This window comes from Pleuronectes platessa, chromosome 24 (genome assembly GCF_947347685.1).
Source record: "Pleuronectes platessa chromosome 24, fPlePla1.1, whole genome shotgun sequence".
Lineage (NCBI taxonomy): Eukaryota > Metazoa > Chordata > Actinopteri > Pleuronectiformes > Pleuronectidae > Pleuronectes > Pleuronectes platessa.
Window position 1 is genome coordinate 9,129,931 of NC_070649.1, and position 20,621 is coordinate 9,150,551.

The 20,621-nt window shown below is 45.7% G+C and overlaps 1 protein-coding gene across 1 annotated transcript in view; it reads right to left on the reverse strand.

Moving 5' to 3' along the window:
• Positions 1-4,076: 4,076 nt before the first annotated feature.
• LOC128431296 (interleukin-1 receptor accessory protein-like 1) overlaps positions 4,077-20,621 on the reverse strand; it is a 218,618-nt gene continuing 202,073 nt past the window's right edge. Inside the window, exons 9-11 of the mRNA XM_053417577.1 lie at positions 17,688-17,834; positions 10,286-10,456; positions 4,077-4,810 (exon numbers count right to left, since the gene is read on the reverse strand). Coding sequence (XP_053273552.1) covers positions 4,077-4,810; positions 10,286-10,456; positions 17,688-17,834 — 1,052 coding nt within the window. The remainder of the gene's footprint in view (positions 4,811-10,285; positions 10,457-17,687; positions 17,835-20,621) is intronic.

Below are 20,621 nucleotides of genomic sequence, written 5' to 3' on the forward strand. Positions count from 1 at the left end.
CTCACCGCCTCCGCCACGTCACACTCTTTTGTTCGGGGGAGCTTATTACGCCGTGACAGTGTAATGAAGTGAAAATTATTTCATTTTTGGGGGGGGGGTGAATGAGGGGGATCTCCCCTCTTTTCAAACTCTTTTCTATCTCTCTCTCACTCGCTAACACACACACACCATATGGGAACACGTCAGCTCAGATAAAAACATCTGGTAGCTCTCCATGTTCACAGAGGATTCTATGTTCAGGCCAAGCAAGAGGAACGTCACGCCTCCTCCTCGGGATGCAGATGTGGAGACGTGACGGCTCAGCTCCACGAGCAGAACAACTGTCTGACTCATCTGCCGCTCGATGGCTGGTTCTCTTCCTGCTGCTGCGAAAAACTCGGGGTGGAAGCCGAGGTTCATCACACGGAATCAAGATTTCACTCTCTCTCTCTGCACCTTCTCATCTAGTGGATCCCTCTCCTGGGACCAATGAACACCCTCCATCTGCCAACGGAGATCATGTGATGCGGTGGAGATGGAAGTAAAACAACATTATAATGTAGAACACAATCAAATCTGATGAGAAAACAATACTGATTTATCTGAATAATCACAATAAGCACTTGACTTCCGTGAGATCCCACGTGCCTTTGCTTGTTCTGTTCTCCCAGAGGCTGTTGCTCTGCAGCAACAATAAGTAAAAGGCGACGTTATGGGCTCGGCGCTCTGAAGCAGCGGAGGAGAAAAAAAAGAAGAGAAAAGGATTGTTTAGCTGCCTGGAAGCACGCTGGAAGAAAAAGGGGTTCCTGTTTTCCTAATGTGACAGTTTTACTGACACTGAGAAAGCCTTGTACACGGAGGAGACACATGCAACCGCGTTTTTTCAATTGTTTTTCTGGAAACAGCTTGACAGCTTAACGTCTAAATTCGAGCGATAAAACGTTTTTTTTTAAAAATATGCACGAGAGCTGCATCGTGCAAACAAGGAGCCGGCTCTGGGGAGTCGACGTGAGCCGGCTGGTTGTGCCACCGCAGCCAAAAGGGCACCGAGGTCAAACAGCACTCGGGACACGGAGGCTTCTAAAGTGCTGCTCGGTGCATTGACTCCCCCCCCTGATTTAGTCCTATTCCTAAATGAAGCCGGGGCGGATTCAGTCTCCGGGCGGAAGACGGAGACGTATTGATTGTTGTTTCAAGGTTTTAACAGGAGACGGGAGAGTTATGGCGTTTTTTTTTTTGGAAAGGGCCGCGTCGGCTCGCTGCCAGGAAGAGGGACCCGGGGCCTCGTCAGCAATCTACGCCTGCCGCTCCATAAACAGAGTGGCACCATCCACTCTCTCTCTCTCTCTCTCTCTCTCCTCATACACACAAACACATGGCACGGAGGAGTCACCTTACCATAAATGTGGGTTTTATTAATAATAACAGTATCTCTTTTAATGAACATTGCAGATACATATTAGAAAATAAATCAGAAACAGGAGAGACGTCGGTCTCAAGAGTCGTGAAAGTGCCTGGAATAATTCTGTGCTATATATTGTCGTTTGTTATTCATCCTCGTCTTCGTCGTCTTCGCCACCGAAAGCCACGTTGCCAGGAAATGTTTCGAATTTCCTCGCGAAACTGAAATGTGTACCCCCCCCCCCCCCTCCCCAATTGTATTCACACAACCTCAAGTCAGGACTAGGGGTTTTGCCTCGGGAGGCTTTGTGAATACCGACCGACTGGTTCCATGAATATGGCTCGATTGTCTTCATCTCAGTCCCCGCTATATCGTCCTGATTATATTTACACAACGCCACAATGAAAGAGCACGACACCCTCGTTCTCTTCTCGGGGGGGAGGGGGAGGGGGGGGGGTGTCTGATTGAGGCCTGGATAGAATCTACTGGATCGATTTAACAGATTAGAAATAAAGAGGAATCAAGAGTCCGCTTCCGAAAAACCCATGCCCCGTTCTGATATATTCTGTAAAAAAGCAAAAAAGTGAAGAGTGCAGGGAGTTAAGGGGGGGGGGGGGGGCCACGATTCTTCTGGACTCTTTACAAGTTCAACCCTTTGCATATTTTATGGCACTGAATGAAACACCGGCGTTCGGAGATGTGTCCGGTGGTTTTCTAGTTTGACGTTAGTTCCTGGGAAAAATGAAAAAGACATGATATGGCACGGCTGCAGGAGGAGTCAAGTCCAGAGTTCTGATCACTCGGTTCCGAGGAACAGTGAGTGAGGATGCTTCACTGCCACTTTGGTCTAACTTGCTTTGACTAGTATTTTTTTATTTTATTGTATAGTCTCATATACTCCAGGATGTAGTTTCCATTTCGAAATACACTACCGTCACTCGTGAGCATTGATTTCATCTCATTTTTAGAAGGTTTTCATTCTAAAAGGGTTTTTGAAGAGAATTGGTCGGGGTTATTGATTATAATATAATTTTGATATACTTATAACGTAACATTTGACATCTATTATTAAGTATTCATGGATGTTTCCCAAACATATTTTTGGAATAAAACTCCTCAGTGTTTCGAAAGGAGACAGAACCAAGATTGAAAGCCCTATTTGACTGATCTGAGAGCTGGTTGCTCCACAGACAAATCATTTTCCGTGGACAAAGGGGATGGCACACAAACAACAGAGAGGAAATGAATAACGAGGGATAGCAGTTTAGCCCTGGACAGCCTCGTTTGGTCCGGTGAATGTCTCGGGTGTCGCTGGTCCTCGTGGCCCTCCTCTCCTCCCTCTGCACTGACATCATGGACGGGGGGGGCGGGGGCACAGCGGAGCCCCGCCCTCGTTGAATCAACCTGGGAATCGCTGCAATGGCGGTCAGATCGATGAAGGTGAAACGCCTGCTGAGCTGCCGTCTATTGTTGGAAATGTCCCAAAAAAACGTCTCTCTCTAACGGTGACAGACCAACTTTTCTTCTTCTCTTGAAATATAAGACATTTAGTGAACGACCCTTTCGATTTCCGTGACCTGTTCGTTTGTGTGTGTGTGTGTGTGTGTGTCTGTGTGTGTGTTCACTCAAATCGCTCTTTCTGAATCTTTATAACTTCTCTAAGCAAATATCCATCCGTTACAAAAATAGACTTTTCTTTTTTTTCACAAAATAATACACATAGTTAACTTTCTGTGATATAATCATCTGTTAAGGTAAATAGCAAGGTTGTTTTTTTTGTTGTTGTTGTTGTTTTGTTTTCAAAGTAAATGTTATGGTGAGAGAAACAGAGAGATGTGAAGCCTAGCACCATGTTCTTCATCTCCCCCGTTCCCAGGGAAATCCCTCGATTACAATCGATATTTAGGAAAACCCCATCTTCTCCCCGCCTCCCTGGACTCCGTGTTTTTGCATATTCTGATTGAGTCCACGTCAGATTTTCAACCCTTACAGCAGCCGGAGGAAACAGGCTGCCAACTTTACCCCCCCCCCCCCCCCTCCCTTCCCGATAAACCTAGAAGCTTTAGAAACTACACCAGCCGACAAATCAACATAAAGGTTACACCGGTTCAACCGACACATCTCACAGGCCATGGCTTCACTTTTTGTACAAACCGAAAAGAAAGGAAATGGAAAAAAAAAACACAAAAAAAAACAACACAAAAGAATCAAACAAGTCCCAAACACTGATGCTACAAAGAATTAGAAAAAAAACGTATATGTACAGGACCCTGTATTCCTTGACTCTCTGGGGTGAATGATCGCAGGTGTTGGCTTGTGTTTACGTGAGTGTTTATACAGGCATAGAAAAAAATGAAAAGTTCTCCTTGCTTCTTTTTTTCTTGTTCAGTTTCAATAAAAGCTCTTATTAGACCCCCAAAAAACAAACAAAAACAAACGTCTGGAACCATCCCAGTCACAGACTCCAGTCCAGTGTGTTTGACACCCTGTCCTCCTACCCCCCCCCCCCCCCGTGGTTTTTCCTGGTGCAAATTCAACAGCAGCAAGTAGCTTAGTGCCATTCGGGGGTTTCATCTGGCCCCCTGGTGCGTTCAGGGCCCGAGTGCCGGTGGTGAAGTCCTTCCCTTCTCGAGTGGGACATCGTGCACACGTCCACGGTCCACCCCCCCTCCCCCCCCCCCCACGCCCATCCCCGTCACCAGATGACGCTGGAGATACTGGTCTCTCTGGGCAGCAGCGGCAGCATGGCGTTGTTGCCGTGGGCCTCCTCCAGGCTGGTCTGCTGCCGCGGCGACTTGGACTGCGGCCGCTGCCCGTTGATGAGCGTCATGGGGATGTTGCAGTAGGTGTGCTGGTTGCCTAGCGGGGGCAGCGGCGGCGGCAGCGTGCCCCCGGGCGCCATGTCGTAGTCGTAGCTACGGTAATAGTGTTTCTGCCGCATCTGCGTGTGGCACGAGCTGTGGAAGGTGGAGCGCAGGTCCGGGTGCGCCGTCGCCATGGCGGTGGAGGTGGCGGCCGCCATGGAGATGGCCGAGACGGTCTGCAGCTCGCCGAACGGGCCCTGCTCGCTGACGTCCAGCACCGGCTCGTGGGAGATGCCCAGCGGCTCCGTGTGCTTGAAGGGCATCTCGTAGAGCAGCTGCTTCCAGAACTTGGAGGTGAGCTTGTTGCTGGACGGCCCGCGCCACTTGATGACCGTCAGCGTCTTGATGGTGTGCTTCAGGGCCTCCACCTCCTGGTAGTTCATGATGCCGCGCAGCTCGGCGCACTCGATCAGGATGACCTTGATCTCGCCGGTCACCAGCATGTTGCGCAGGCGCGTCTCCAGCTCGAAGATGCTCCAGCCCCGCCGCACCACGTAGCTGGGCGTCATGACTATGATGAGGCGCTTGCTCTGGTCCACGCAGCGCGCCACGTCCTCGATGTAGGCTGGACACACACACACACACACACAAGAAACAGAAATTACAGGAAAAGTCGAACTTCAGTAAAGACAAAATGTAATATTCCTCGGTTTAATCCAAATGTAAAAAGCCCTGTTTGCACTTCTTTATATCACAGCCAGGATTAACCTGCAGACAAAACTCCCTAGGCTAGGTTTTATGGCTGTGGCTGAGGGGTAGAGTGGTCGTCCTCCAACCTGAGGGTCGGCAGTTCGATCCCCAGTCTGACCCATCTGCATTGCCGAAGTGTCCTTGGGCAAGATGCTGAACCCCAAATGGCCCCCTAGAGAATAACTAAGTGCTGTGAATAGATGCACTATATGAATGTGTGTGTGAATGGGTGAATGTAAAACTGTACTGTAAAGCGCTTTGAGTGGTCATCAAGACTAGCAAAGCACTAAATAAACACAAAATCATTTACCTATCAAGTGGTGTAAATATCTGCACCAGTGAAAGGCACGTGTCGGCTATATGATGTATGATCTCTTTCTACTGGCTGATGGAAATATGATGCAACACATCACACAGGCTATTTGATAGAACTCTCTCGGCCTCTCTTGTTTACCAAACTGCTCGCTTTCATCAAAGTTTCAAACAACCAAATCCAATTAACTTTAAAAAAGAGAGAAAGTGTGATTTCTTGACTGAAGTGGTTTAAATTTAAACATCTGTTGAATCCTAACGTCTACAGTGAGTCTCCTCCACAGACGTGGCCTGAGGACACGATACATAAAACGAAAGAAGAAGAAAAAATGCGGCAAAAACAAAATGTTACCGCAACTTTATTAACATCTACAGCCTCTGCAGCTTTTGATAATAGGATATGGAATTAGAGACAGAAACAAGGGGGACAGGGGGATCACTTGCTTTTTGCTTTAAAATGACAGTAAACATAAAACAATCAAAGCCAAGCGAGATGCCCGAGTCGCCTTCAATTTCAATCTTTCACCTGAGGTGGAACCAAGTATAGTGTTGTGTTCAGGTCCCTAATGAGAGGCCCGGCTGCCTGATGATGATGACAGGTTGTAATGAATGGGATTAAGTCTTTCCGAGGCCTGTCCTGGTTGTCGGGAGTGTGTGTGTGTGTGTGTGTGTGTGTGTGTGTGAGTGTGTGTGTGTGTGTGTGTGTGTGTGTTTGAGCAGATAATGCCTTCGTTTAGCCTTTCTTTGCAGAGACAAAGACAGAGGGGCAGGTAGACGGGATTAACCGGACTTTTACTTCCCATCCGAATCAAAGCTCACAACCATTGTGTGTGTTTCTAGAGAATGTGTGTGTGAGTGAGGCCTCGCCACGAGAGCGACCTGATTAGAGTCAACTTGGGTCTGAACTTTACGTCAACGTGACAAGTCAATCTCTTTGGTTTGGTAATTGGTCCTCGTGCGGTAATTTGCCTCGATGCCTCCCTGGAGCTAGAACTCCCCCGGTCGGTTTTGGGCCTACTCCTTTTACGATAAACCAATCCTGCAAAGTTTTTCATTCATGAATAAAACTAACAAGGAATGGATAAATGGAAGCTGTATAATTAGCCAATGAGGCGCAGTTTCATTTTATCTTTGGAATTGATTAAACTTAAAGTAAAAACAAAGTCAATGCTAAATTACATGTGTCAGGAAATCCCTGCTGCCCTTCTAAATACGTTTCCTTTTATGTTACGTGTCATGTTAGAGGGAATATACAGATATTAGCCTGTTGAAAATAAGGAATGTAGAGCATCTTGTTAGGTTAATATGGTTTCACAAATATCTTTATGCTCTTCAGCATCGCATTTTAATAAACATCAGGAGTTTGAAAAGCTTGTGCAAATAACTCGGTCTATTCTGAGGAAGGAAAAACAGACTTGGAGGAAATTGCCTTTTGTGAAATGTTAAGTTAATCTTTAATCTCACAAGATATTTGAGGTGAAAGGTTCCCTATGCTGAGCAGCTACACAATGTCACTTCCTGTCCTTCAATTTAAAAGACTTTCTTGCAACGATGCTGAAAATTACCACCGAGAAAATCTTGACCTCCAACTTCCACACGGCAGAGATCTGTCTCACTTCAGGGCAGATTAGAGGCTCTGACATTTCAGCTCTAACTCCGCTTGGCCACAGTGTCGCAGAGGATCATCGTGAAAATCACATGGTCTCTCTCCTTCAGTCACAACCGCTGCTCGCCTTAATCCGATTATGTCTCGATGTGATTGGTCGGTGAATTCTAACAGACATTTCATTTGTGTTTGTTGTAAATGAATGTTAGCTAAAAAAAACTGCCAGGTTGGAAGTCGGCAAAATACAAAATATGTTTGTTAGGTAGCTTACAAACCATAAAACATACAATAAAACATACTTAACATATCTCTGGGTTGACTGTTTGAATTATTTTCATATGGTTGAAATAAAGGTAGTTTAAGGTTTGTTGGAACATCAAAAAACTGTGAGAGTGAATAATATGAAAACAAAAAATGATATAATAAAAAAACTAAAAAAATTAAATATAAGCATCATAGATTAGGAAATTCTTCTAGGTAATGAAATGAAACTATGAACCATATGAACCATGCACAGACTTTACCACTACATATTCTTATATATTTAGATATTTATATATATATATAGCTTTCTGCTGGTTTTATAAATATATACATTTTATATTTTATTGTACTATCCAATCCCTTCACTGGCTATACTAGCCCCATGCACAGACTTTACCACTACATATTCTTATATATTTAGATATTTATATATATATATAGCTTTCTGCTGGTTTTATATATATATACATTTTATATTTTATTGTACTATCCACTCCAGCAGCCCAAGAACATTTTCCTACTGGACACTGACACAACCACATCATTGCATTCCATTCCTGTATCTGTTCATTTGTTCTCCGTATGTGATTTATGTATGTATGTATGTCAGTGATGTGTTAAGTGTACAAGCTACTGGATGATCTGAATTTCCCACGGGATTAATAAAGTATCCATCTATCTATCTATCTATCTATCTATCTATCTAACCTACAAACCCCTAGGACTTCCCACAAAGTGCTTTTTGAAATTACTTTCTACATCTTTGATTTGTCGAGTCAGTGTGTGTCGACACGAGCGTTAGAAATCTGGGGAGAGAAGTACCTCTAAGTAGTCTTGTGTCATCCTGGAAATGATCATTGGTGAAACCTGAACATAGATATTTAACATTCAAAGAATGATCAGAGGCATTGGCAGAAAAGCATTGAAATTTCAAAAAAACACAGTTCCGTCAATGTGGGGACGTGGCTCTGGCAATAAACTGTGTTTCTCCACTGGTGAACCACCGGCGATTGTGAAACGGGGAAATCGAGCTGACCAGTTTATTCCAGTTTAATATGGGACGCGTAGCATGAAAACGACAAGGAGAGGAGTTCAGCCAAGTTGTTCTGTGGCTGTTAGAACCATCAGACACACGAGAAGTCTATTGTTGTGCTTAACATGTTGAAAATAACCCTGTATAAAGTGGAAGAACATGTTTCTTATCAGCAGCTCAGGAGGAGGATTGTTGATGCACGAGGCCGAAACCCCCAAATGGCCAAACAGTGTTTATCTGTAGCTGTGGATTATTCTTCATTATATCGACTGTTGAGATGCTAATACATTCCCGGGGGGGAGCTAAGCGTTTATACGTGAACACAATAAGACAGTGAGCTGCGTCCTCATCTTCCACTCCTCTCGATCCTTGAGTTTTCATGCCACTTTCCCATATTACAACATTCCCCCTGCATCGAGCACATTATCACAGCGAGCGAGGTTTCAGTCTGTAACCTGGGCACAATGCCACTGATGAAGGAGCATAATTAGTAGTGCCGGTATGTGCGGGGAAGGACAGGCAGATGCAAGGATTCAAATGGCGGCTAATAACATAATGATATTATCAAAGACATCTGTGTGATGAGTTAATCGAAGATAAGCACGGGCATGGCGAGAGGGCTCCATTAGGAATGTACTGTAGCAAAACATGCATTAATACCCGTGCATGAAGAGCTCGGGGATCAGACAGCTGACACCGTGGCACAGCGGCATGCAGAGGTACACATGGTGGTGAGCTGGAGCAGGAACATGGGCAACGATAATAATAGGGTTCATTGTTTTTCCGCTAATTACGCTGCAGATGCATTATAGGCTGTTACGCCTCCCGCAGGCTTTACACAGCGGAGAGGATGCAGTGGAAATAGTCGTCCGGACCTTTTTCCAGACCTCGAGTGAGAACTCTTAGAGCACAAGGAATGTTTGAAGTAATAATTCACTCGTGTAAGGAAAGACAGAAGAGGTCAGATTGCAGGAACAGACGCAGGGACTGACCTCAGTTTAGTTTCCCAACATTTCTAAATCCAAATTGAACAAAATTTATAAACTCTATTATAAAAAAAGTCAACTCACTCAAGATTTGCTTAACGGTACATTATTATAAAGTATATTATTGGATTTTATAAATAATAAATTGGGCTAGCAGAATTCTTATGCATCTTATTTTCCTCCTGGGGAGGTTAATCCTGAACAAAGTGCAGTCTGGAAGGTTAGTACCTTCAAGGCTAATTCTGAACAGAACTGTAAAATAAATGTAGATTAAAAAAGTAGAATATGAGTAGCATAACATCGAAATAAAGTACAAGTAAATTGTATCTAGGTACAATACTTGAGTACTGTCAAATATCTAGCTCCTTACCTGGGGATGGTTCATGCTGGTAGTTACTTTTCATCACATATTTGAGGACTTGATTTACAGTATGTTTTATCGTGTATTTTTATATTACCACATGCTCAAAACTGCATATTATGTGGGAGAGTTTTTTTTCACAAAAAATACTTTTATGATGAATGTACTGCTAGCTAAAAAAAATTAACTACATTATTTCGTCCGCTAGAAAACCTGAAAGTATCTGCGCACGGTTATTTAGTTTCTTGGATTGTCTATAAAGATGCACGACATGAATGCTGCCCAAAAGTGAAGCCACTTCGTCTTGACTGCCTCCCCCATGTTAGTGGAGGGGACACGGACCAAATCAATTAAAAATGTTTTCTCTAATGTGGATTGGTACTACCAGCACCTACAAAAATTATGAATATTCTTGTGGAGAACTGTTAATGTAATAACTGTGCTGTACAATATAAGTACATCACTTATTTTTAACAAGCTTAAATATTTAAATTAACTATTTTATCCTTTGTATTTAAATCAACAAAAAAAAACTACATGTCCCCTTTAATCGCACTGATCCGCTTCAGCTCAGCCCGTGGTTAGAAACAGCTCATGTCACAGGTTACAACAACAACGGTGCACTTGCAGGTCGAGCTAACGCAACACAACACAAATGCACAACAGAAAAAAAAACACAAAACAAGGCACGGCACCACTGCACTGCACTGACAACACGAGCACAACACCACGTGACAGGGAAACATTCAACACTTAACGTGACATTCGCCGTGAGAGAGAGAGCTTACTTCCTGTGGGGATCAAGTCCCTGTCTGGAATGAAGAGTTTATACCCATAATGCTTCTCCAGCACGTCGGGGAGGATCTCCAGGGCAAAGCGCTCCTCCTCGCGCGTCTCCTGGCTCCACTGGTCCGGGTCCACTTTAGTGTAGGACAGGTAGGCATCATAGTCCTTGTTATCTGGAAGGGGGAGATGGTTGAAATATCTTTATCGTCTCTTCAGATCCTCCAAACATTTACTTTTATAATCTGCCGTAGCAAAGTGTGCACGCTTCAATACTTGCATTACTTCATGTAAGGGCATTAAAAAAGCTCCCAAAACCACTTAGCCTCAATTAAACGTGTGCATGTTTTATGGTTTTTGCACATAACGTTCCTGCTTCGGTCAGCACCGCTGTACCCCAGATGCCCACAATCTATTTCCATGCTGGTGCACAGAGAGCTGTTCATTGAGTGGGAGACTTCATTGAGACAGGTCGCCTCCATTACACTGACCTCTGGGCACCTCTGCCCATCTGAGTGCTTTTCATTACGGCCCCGTCCCCACTGACGACTAATGGTTCCTCGACGGCTGCTTTGCAAACTGCAGCCGGAAAGAAATTAGATTTCAGTCGGAGCTGGAAAACGCTGCCTGTGAGGCTCGTGCACGCTGAGGCCCCATCACCCACATGAAAGCTCCGACTGATGACGGGGATCGAAGGGGAAGAGTGAGGAGACAGGAAGTGAGAAGTGAGCGAAGACTTGTTTACTCTTAAAGGGGACATATTGTGCCCATTTTACCACAGTCGATATGGTTCCTTGGGGTCTTAATGAAATGTCTGTAACATATTTTGGTCAAAATACAACAAGGATCATTTAAAACAGCACCTTTTTACCCTGTCTAAAACAGCCCTCCTCAGATTGACCCCTCACCCCCGGTGAGCCTGGCTGTGAGAGCCCAAGCTTCTCAGCGCAGCCCCGCAGTGGGAGCAGTGGGAACAGTGGGAGCTTGAACTGGCGCAGCAGCAGCATCCTTCCACACTGTTGAGTCAACGTTTAGAGGTGTCCCGGGGGTCCCTTGTTTATGCGGCCACTTAAATGTCTGACGGGTAGCAGCAGCGAACAGTGAGCTAACGCTAGCGCTAGCTTGACTTGGCTGGGGGGAGCCGGGCTCGCGAGCTAGCGTTAGCTCACGAGCTAACCGAGCCGGTGGAGCCCAGCTAGCGTTAGCATGCTCGTCCAAGGCCATGTAGCGAGACTCCCTACATGGGCATGGTGTGACTATGACGTTTATTTCGGTCGTAATCCCATTCGACGCACTCTAGCGTATCGTTTCTGAAATAGAGGAACCACAACAAATCGCGGGAGTTGTTTTTTTCCAGAGCTTTTGGGACAGTAGACATGCCAGATACCCAAATGAACGTGTAGAAGCACTACAAAAGTGGAATTTTCATAATATGTCCCCTTTAAGCTAAAGAAGAAGTTACAGGAAGTGGGGGGAAAAAGCGTTTTGGCTCCGACAGAACCAACCTACAGTTAAACACTGTGACGAAACAAAAACCACCTCAGCAGTTAAGAGGGATGAATTGTTTTTTCACCTCGAGTTTTAAGGCCCTTTTAGTTGTAACTTTCTTTTCTCACACGTTCTCCCTACCTGACAGTCGAGATATATTATTGTGTGTCGTGTTGTCTTAATGAACATGTATATTTGCTTCAGGGAACATAGATGAAATAATAACAACCATTGAATCAGGGACAGGCGAACACTCAGTGCAGATGACATAACAGCATCGGGTTCAGGTCCGAGGTTGGACAGGAAAATGAGCCACGGGACACATTTACACACAGAATCAGCTTTTCCTCCACTGGGCCTTGCAAATGTGGACAATTTGAACTTTGTGGTGACAGATAGAGAAAAAGATCCTTTTCTGCTTCTATGTGACACCACCGCTGTGCACAGAGACAGACCCGAGCTCGGACTCTGACTCCATCCAGCATGTTTGGAATGAACCGGCCCACCAGCTGAGAGCCAGGTCCTTATCGCCCGACAACAGTGGCTGACCTCGCTAAAGCTCTAGTGACGGTGCCTCCGCCCCGGCACATTAGAAGATGGTGTTTTCTCCACTACTCAGAGGTTGCCTTTACTCCAGATGCTTCATATCAGAGAAATAATCCCCAAGGAAAACTGATCTAATGTAACATTTTCAATATTTGATTCGGTCAAATGATTCCAAAGATGATTGATGTGTACAGACATATGTAGTGTTAGTTTTCTTTGCGTCCAAACCCAATTTAAACCTTTTTTTACTTTTAAAAAAAGTATTTGAATCTCCGTATCACTTTAATGTTATGACGCGTTTATTATTTATATAGTTGGAGGTGTCCTTGGGGGAAAACTGAAATCAAAATTATCATTATGAGAAAAACCTCAAGTACCCCAGGGCAACATGACAGGGTCGGCTCGGGTATCCACCCTCTAATCTGTTCCTCAGCCACCAACCAGACACAATGCATGTCATATTAATCAGAGAATATCAGATTCTATGTGTTTCTGTATTCACTAAAATCCTCGTATCTGTGTCACAAAAAAAATTAAATAATCCAAACTGGGACACGGAGCTGCAGTGTGAACGCGGCCTGTGAGGTAAACTCATTAGAGACACGAGCGGGGTTTTCGGATGCATCACTTCCTGTCTTCATTACGACCAAGGCCCCAGGAGCCGGGGGGAGGGGGGGTTAACCTGTCCAGACGATGGAAGTGATCCCGAGCGGAGGATGATAAAGTTGCGTAGATAAAAGCAGAGGAGCCCAGGTGAAAAGGAGGAGATCTGGAAATCAATTCTCAGAACAGCATCACGTGTTGGCAGCTTTTTTTATATCCTCTCCATTCTCCCCCTCTCTGGGCTTCAGGAACCGTCAACATGATTCACGCGCCTCCCGGCGGGCGATCGCCACTCTTACCCGACACCGTGTAAATTAATCTGCCTCGTTTTAATAACACGCAATTCATTTTTTTTTTTTTTTACAACATCGGGGACATGAAAAAAATAATTAGAATATAACCCTGGTAATCACTTAGTATAACCAACTCTGAGGCTTATATTCCACTTCACGCCGACATGAATCGCCCTCTCGCTGCTTTTTCTCCTGCTCGCTTTGAAACAAAAGCTGTGTAGGCGGATCAAGAGCTATTCCAGGGGCGGCTGAATCACTCGTCTGCAGCGAGGAGGACGAGGGTGAGGGCCAGCGAGTCTCGAAGGTGGAATGACCCTCTTGCATCTCGAGGAGCGACTGCATCTGAGGGTGCAGCACATCCACGAGAGCCGTATGCCGACTGAGGGGGGAGGGGCTGACTTATGCATGTGTGCAGGGAGCCCACAGTCAGATAGTGAACTCTTGATCTCACAGTGGAGAGCGCCAAGAGAGTTGGAGGCGTGATCTCGGGGATATCTCGGGGCTCCATTACAATCTAATGGAGGGTAGATTGGAACGTAACACACATACTTAACTCCGCCGCTACACAAAGCACACGGGGAGGACTGCTAATGAGAAGCTGAGCACTTTTTTTTTTTTTTTTTGCCTAATCATTCCATTTTGTTTTTTCATAATTTAATTTACCCAGAAGAACACGGGGTTCGCATCAGAGAGTGGGAGGGAGACCACCTTTGAGATGCAGTAATTACATTTTTTTATAATTGTGGTCCTCGCTTGAATATCGTCAGATTTTTGGGGGTTCGGTGTTTATCACATTTACTTATTTCCTGACATACAGGCAGCTGCTAAAGCAATTATTGATTATAATGAACTAAAATAATTATTGGGGACAAACCAATATGGAGATTTAGGGTTAATGCTGATTGAGAAGATTGAGCATTAATATTTTTCCAATTTAAATTAAAGAATAACTTTCAATTAGCTTCAACTAGGAGTGTCTAATCACCTAATATCTGAGTGTTGTAGGTTTATATCCATTAAAAAATTGATTCTAAATAAATGGTTCATTGTGCCTTAATACCTATTTGTAATGATTATGGTCTCACACTCCCCATATGTCTTCCAAGCTCTCCACCCGTCTTCTTTCTCCAACCACTTGACCTTCTAATTGCAAAGGAGCGTCATGGCCATGTTTACCTCTGCATTTAAACGGCTTTGCATTAGGTCGCGAGATGTGGAAATCATTAATGCTAAGTATCACCAAACAACCGCACAGCCTCATAATTCCGCCCGGCGCTGACAACGCTGACATTCGCGTTTATGGCGGAGAGCGTTGATGAGTTCCCACCTCCCTGACAAGCCGGCGCGGCCGCTGTCATTATGGAGCCTATTATTGATTCCACTGACACCCACACAATGTGACAAACCGAGTGGTCTTTAACTAAATTGCGCCGCTGACAAATAGCCCGACGGTCTATTGTTGCTTAAAGCTGACAATTTCCACATCTGGCACAAGGGGGGGGGGGGGGGGCGGGCGTTCCTCGAGTGGCCACAATAAAACACGAGCACTTTGTTGGCAGTGTGTGTGCACAGTTATGTCGGGGGGGGGGGGGAATTGGGACGCTGGCTTAAGGGTTTTGTGTGTGTCTGTCTGTGTGTGTGTGTGTGTGTAACTACAACTGACTCGCAGCTAACTCTCCCTGTCAGTGCAGTGGTTACCATAGCGATGGGATCTCGGTTAACCACCTCCTGCCATTGCTTAGCGACCGTTTTGTCTCTCGACTCAACTGGCATCCACTTCCAGTTCGGTGCCTGTTGTATGCATCTGCTCTTTGCATATGCTGCAGTAGTCTGGGGTGGGGGGGGCTCGTGGTGCAGGTGCGAGTGCATGCATGGGGAGGGGGGGGGGGGGCAGTGAAGTGTGTGGAAGAAGGTATCGGGGGGGCGGGGGTCGTCTCCTGCCTCCTGAGAGCTCTGGAGGCGAGGGGGCTGTGTCTTACTGAACCTGATCCACTTTATCCGGGAGGACAAATTGAAAATCTGTTTCTCTCTTCCAGCAGTCACTTGGACGGCACAATTAAAGGAGAGACAATTGCTGTTTGGCATTAGGTCCCCCCCCCCCCCTTTTTTTTTCCCAACACAACCACCCTCCATTACGGCAACACTTCGCTTTCTGGGACCGGAGGCATTCACACAGCCCGAGGTGAAGACTTCCATTGACGTGTGTTGTGTAGCTGACCTGGGAGCGTGTGAGGGTCCAGGACGCTCTTTACCTTTGAACACTCATAACTCCCTGGCTGTCTCTGTTTCCACTACACCCGATCCCTCAGCCTCTCCAAACTAATCTCATTCCCCCTGAATTCATTGCAGCGCTGGCGCTTCGGAGACTCATTACTGGGGAATCAAATTAAAACTTGCTCCTTGTCTTAGTTTGATGCATTCTCGAGCCAAGACGGAATCCACCAGGTCCAATCAGAGCTGATGGGGCCTCGGAGTCCAGACTTTTGTGTGGTACAGGGACTGTGTTTTGATTTGCTTCACAGAGGGAAGAGGGAAGAATATATCCTCCTTTTGCTTCTTCTACTTTCTCACATGTAGTTTGCAGGCAGACACACAGGAACACTTCGACAAGGGCCGTGCAGTTTCTTTTTCAAACACCGATTAGTCAAAGAAACAAGCCTTAAACTTTTGATCAGCTGATGAACAGCCTACTTCAGTTAAATTGTTGTTTTCAATAAATTGCCTGCTCACAACTTTTGGTCTCTTGTTCCCATTTCTTCTTTTTGCATTTTGAAACTCTACTTAGAACCTTCCTAAGATTTCAACAGTGCAAAATGCAAATTCATGCAATTTTTTAACTGGTCTTAAGATTATGATCAGGAGCAGGGCCGGGTCTAGGCAGGGGCAAGAGGGGGCCTGGCCCCCTCAAATAAATGTTGTGCCCCCTCAAACTAAATAGGGTTAGGGTTAGGGCTAGGCACAATGCCCCCTCAAGATTTGTGGCTGCCCCCTCATACATGCCTGTCTAGACCCGGCCCTGATCAGGAGTGTATCTCATCTCTGCATCTCCCTCAAGGAGTGCAAGAGATGTGAAGTGCACGACCATGCTGAACTAGGTATTTCCCGGTGCACCATTGTGAGCAAGTATAGGAATGACGAGTGTGACGTTCTGTCATTTCAGTTTGTGGATTTCTGTCTCTTTGTGTTTCTGTTTCCTGTTTTATTTTGTAGTCTTGCTTTCCTTGTGTGTTGTTCCAACTTCTCGGGTGTGTCACTTCCTGTCTTGGTGACTGTCTTTCCCAGTCCTCATGTGTTACACCTGTGGCTAGTTACGCCAGCCTTCCCTGTGTCTCTATTTAAGCCTCTGTGTTCCCTCTTGCCCTTTGTCGGTTCCTACTCTTTTTTTTTTTACACGTTGTCATATATGGTTTGTCTTGTCCTGCTTCCCCTGCTTATCCTTCCTTGTTCTCCATGCAGCTTGTCGCCTGTGGTTCCTGTTAGTGTTCATGTTTTGTTTTTGTCTTGTTTAAAGACTCTTGTTTATATTAAATACCTTTTTTTTGTGATAACCTCTGCATCCTGGGTCCATCTCCTTCCTCAAACCGTGACAGACGAGCATGAACTTTACATTAAATCCTTGAGAAAACTTTCCAGGGTTTAAAAATCCGGTGTCATAGTTATTTAAACAGTTGACAAACCGTTTAAAATGTATTATTCAAGTATCCTCAGCTTCAAGGTGGCAACTTCAAGTAGTAACTGGTTTGGGTGCAAAGCCAAGGAATCTCGAGGAATGCAGCTTCTAACGATATGACGTTGGCAAACACAGTTTACAAGAAGTTGTTCTGACTGTGTTTGGCGGCTGTGGGACAGAAATGTAATGATTAAAACCACAGACAGAGAGCCAGCCGTTTGTAAAACCCAAACTTCATTACCCAGAAGTCATGTTGTGTTGTGATGTCAGGGAACGTTTTCACAAGACTGGCTTGTGATCAGGTTTCACGAGGAAGCGAATGTGACTGGGAGGCGAGCGCCATCAAAGCTCTGTGACTCGGTCGCTGGCGTTTAAGAGACAGTTTACAGAATATTTTTGCGTAAAGTTTTTGATTTAGCTCTTCCAGTGGGTTGAGAAGATTTTCCCTGAAACTGACAACAGAATTTATGAGCAAGAAAATGTGGGAGGCTCTTTTCTGTTGCAGCCACTCATTTGGACTGATGGTAAAGATATTTACATAGAGACGGCGCCACGTGCCACTTTAAGACATGAAAAATAGCCCAGGTGCTTTCTGGGAAAGAAATAAACGCGTGCAGAGCTGTGATGCTGCTGCCAAGGTGGGATTTGATCCCTGCGGAGGAAAGAAAGGATGTTTTCACGGCAGCGGAAGGCGCTTTTGAAATCCTCCACCCGGCAGCACACACTGTGGTGTCACAGATTACGGGAGATTATTCTATAATGGGGTAAAGTAAACAACGTCTGGCGCCTTAACTCTCCTCCTCTTACCTCCGTCTATGTCCTCGCTGCCGAAGTGGTTCCTGTAGAAGAGCATGAGCTCGATCCGGTAGCACTTGTACAGCGTCACCAGACAGATGAGCAGCAGCAGGATGGCTCCCAGGCCGCCGGCCAGCTCCACCGTGTACATCAGCTCGGCTGCAACACAGTGACACGGAGGGAGAGAAAGTGGATGTGGGTGAATTAGGAGAACAAGCTAGTCATTTAAAAGAAAGGAAAGAAGCATGAAAAAGGGCACAAGTCAAATTCTCACTGCAGCGGACAGACCTGTCCACAGCCATTGATTTTCCACATAATCCAGACAGTTAATATCCAGTTCTAGATTTGAACATACCAAATTTGCCTTAAAACAAATTTCTATCGACATAAATATATTTCCTGCTGTAAGATACTGAGGGTTTCAAGGGCCTTTGGGGACCCCGGGCAAAAGGGAGTTTGACCTCTCCCCATGAAAAACAACGTTTGATACCAAACCTAATCATTCCTATATCCCCCAATCACAAGGCCCGAGGCCCGAGGCCCGGGACCCCCCCCCTGACTTGGACTGTTATCCTGCCCCTACATCCCAAGGATTGGTTACATTAACACATATTATTTTATATTATATTATGCAAATTGACATTGCTCTCCTGTTTTTCATTTTTCATTTCACTTTTTAATTAACTTTTTATCTCCTTTATCTTTTACATATTTTTATTTTATATTTATTTTTATTTTTTCTTATGTGTGTTGTATTTATTGTGTTTTAATGTGCATTGTCTGCATCAACAACCAGAGCTAATTCCAGCTAGGTGTAAACCTACTTGGCAATAAATACTTTCTGATTCTGATTCATCCCGAGCACATCACACACACATTTAGACGTCCTGGTGTCCACCCAAACTCCCTGAAGACAGAAAGTTAGTGGTATGGGATCTTGTCAGGGGGTTTCTGACAATGGCGATGCTGTATTCATAATGATTAGAGGGGTTATCCCAGGAGTGGACAACCCAGACACAAGCCCAGCGGACAAACATTTAGCTTTCTGTGTGACTTCTTTATGCTGCATGTTCCTGTTCTCCTCTCAGCTTAGGACCCCAGGAGCTGCTTTTTCCTACTCTTGCGATGCCCCTGAATTAGACCGAATCTTTCTCCATTCCTAGATGATACAGAAACTCAACAAGTGCCTCAGTTTCATGTCAAAACGTTTTCCTCCATCTTATTTCTCTGCTCACTGAGGCTGCTGGCCTGTATCTGCACTTCCCCTCGACATTAGATCCCACCACAGAACATCAGCACCTGGGAAATAATGCACGGTGGGGATAGGATATGATGGATAAGCAGCGCCGGCGCCTGTAACAAGACTCCATGTTGTGAAATGACTCGGCGATGCCCCCACGTTTGTTGGAAAAGTGGCCTTTAATCACCTCCTGTGGCAATATTCCTTTTTCTCTGTATCAGTTTTCCTTGCTTTTCCTCTCCATTTTTCTTCGTGTGGCGAGACCGCACCCAGCCGGCGCATCACTCCCGCCGGAATGAAAGTACAACCACTTCTGTACCTGTCACTTAATGCCTCCGGGCTTGATTGGATAATAAAAAACTCTGATTGAGGCGGCGGCTGCGAGGAGAGCACGAGACGGATCCAGCTTCCACACTTATGAAGATCTGTGACATGTGTGTGTTGAGGTGCAGGGCGGGTGGGGGGGAGCTCCAGGCTGTTAGCTGCACGGGCCTGTTTGTTGACAAGCTCAAGTCACGCATCTACACCTTCACAGGGTCACGACAGATGGTGTCATTGTGTTACTTGTAGTGTTTTCTAGAAGACCCACAAGGTAAAACTGCTCTCCAGAGGCCCAAACAGCAGTTATTCCGGAGGATGAGAGGTGATATTTTACATTACACAAAGGTGTCCTCAGACATTAGGCTCCGTGGTCGAGTGCCTCGCCTTGAAAAATCAAGACATTTGCTTTATATCTCATGGTGTTGTCTCTTTTCCAAGGTCCTTTTCTTTCCTTTTCACGCCGTTTTCCCGATGTCACTCTATCTTTGGCAGTTCAACGTTTCCTCCTGGCTATGCCTCACCAAATCGGGGGGGGTGGTCAGCCTTCATTGGCTGACTAATGGATAACGGTGCGAGGCATGCCGGGGCTCACACATAAACATGGATGGAGAGGACTCGCGTGCATCATCATCCATCACCGGCGCCTGTTTAACCTCGTCGGAGTGCCCGTCCCACTGCAGCGGCCATCAGGCTGACAGCTCCCATGATGAAGGATGATGTTCTGGTGGAGCTAACGAGCGCGGCCCGGTGTCACCGTGCCTGTCCGGGCAGTGACCTTCAGGAGATCTCCCTGACGGACAAACACAATGGCAAACAAACTGGGGTCAACATGAACACAGGTTTTCCCTGTTGAGCCTCTGACTTCCTCCTCTTGTTCCCTCGGCCCCGGGAACCGACCTGCATTTGTATTCTTTTCTAAGAGAGGTTCCTGCGGCTAACAAGCACTTTGACCAGCCGGCTCCAAGCAACTATACTTCATCGTGGCTGTCTTCTCCTCCTCCACTCTGCCCTACCGCCTCACATATCTGGACAGTATAACAAGCCAGCAGTGGAGATCACAGCGGAGGAAGCCAATTCTTCTCTGCCTGGCGTCCGTACTGTAGCACCGCTGCAGTGGGACAGATTAAGACAAATTAGCTCCTGACGAATAGAGGGCCGGATTTGATGGAGCCACTTGGCATCGGGGCGATTCATCACCCCCCGTTCTCTCTCCCTCTACTTCGGCATCTCTGTCAGGGGAGGGGGATGAGAAGAGAGAGGAAAGGCGGGGTAGGGGTTCGATGGTCAAATAAAAGAGAGGGGAGCAGCAGTAGGGTTGCAGAATTCCGGGAATATTCAAAGTTGGAAACTTTCCATGGGAATATACAGGAATTAACAGGAATAAA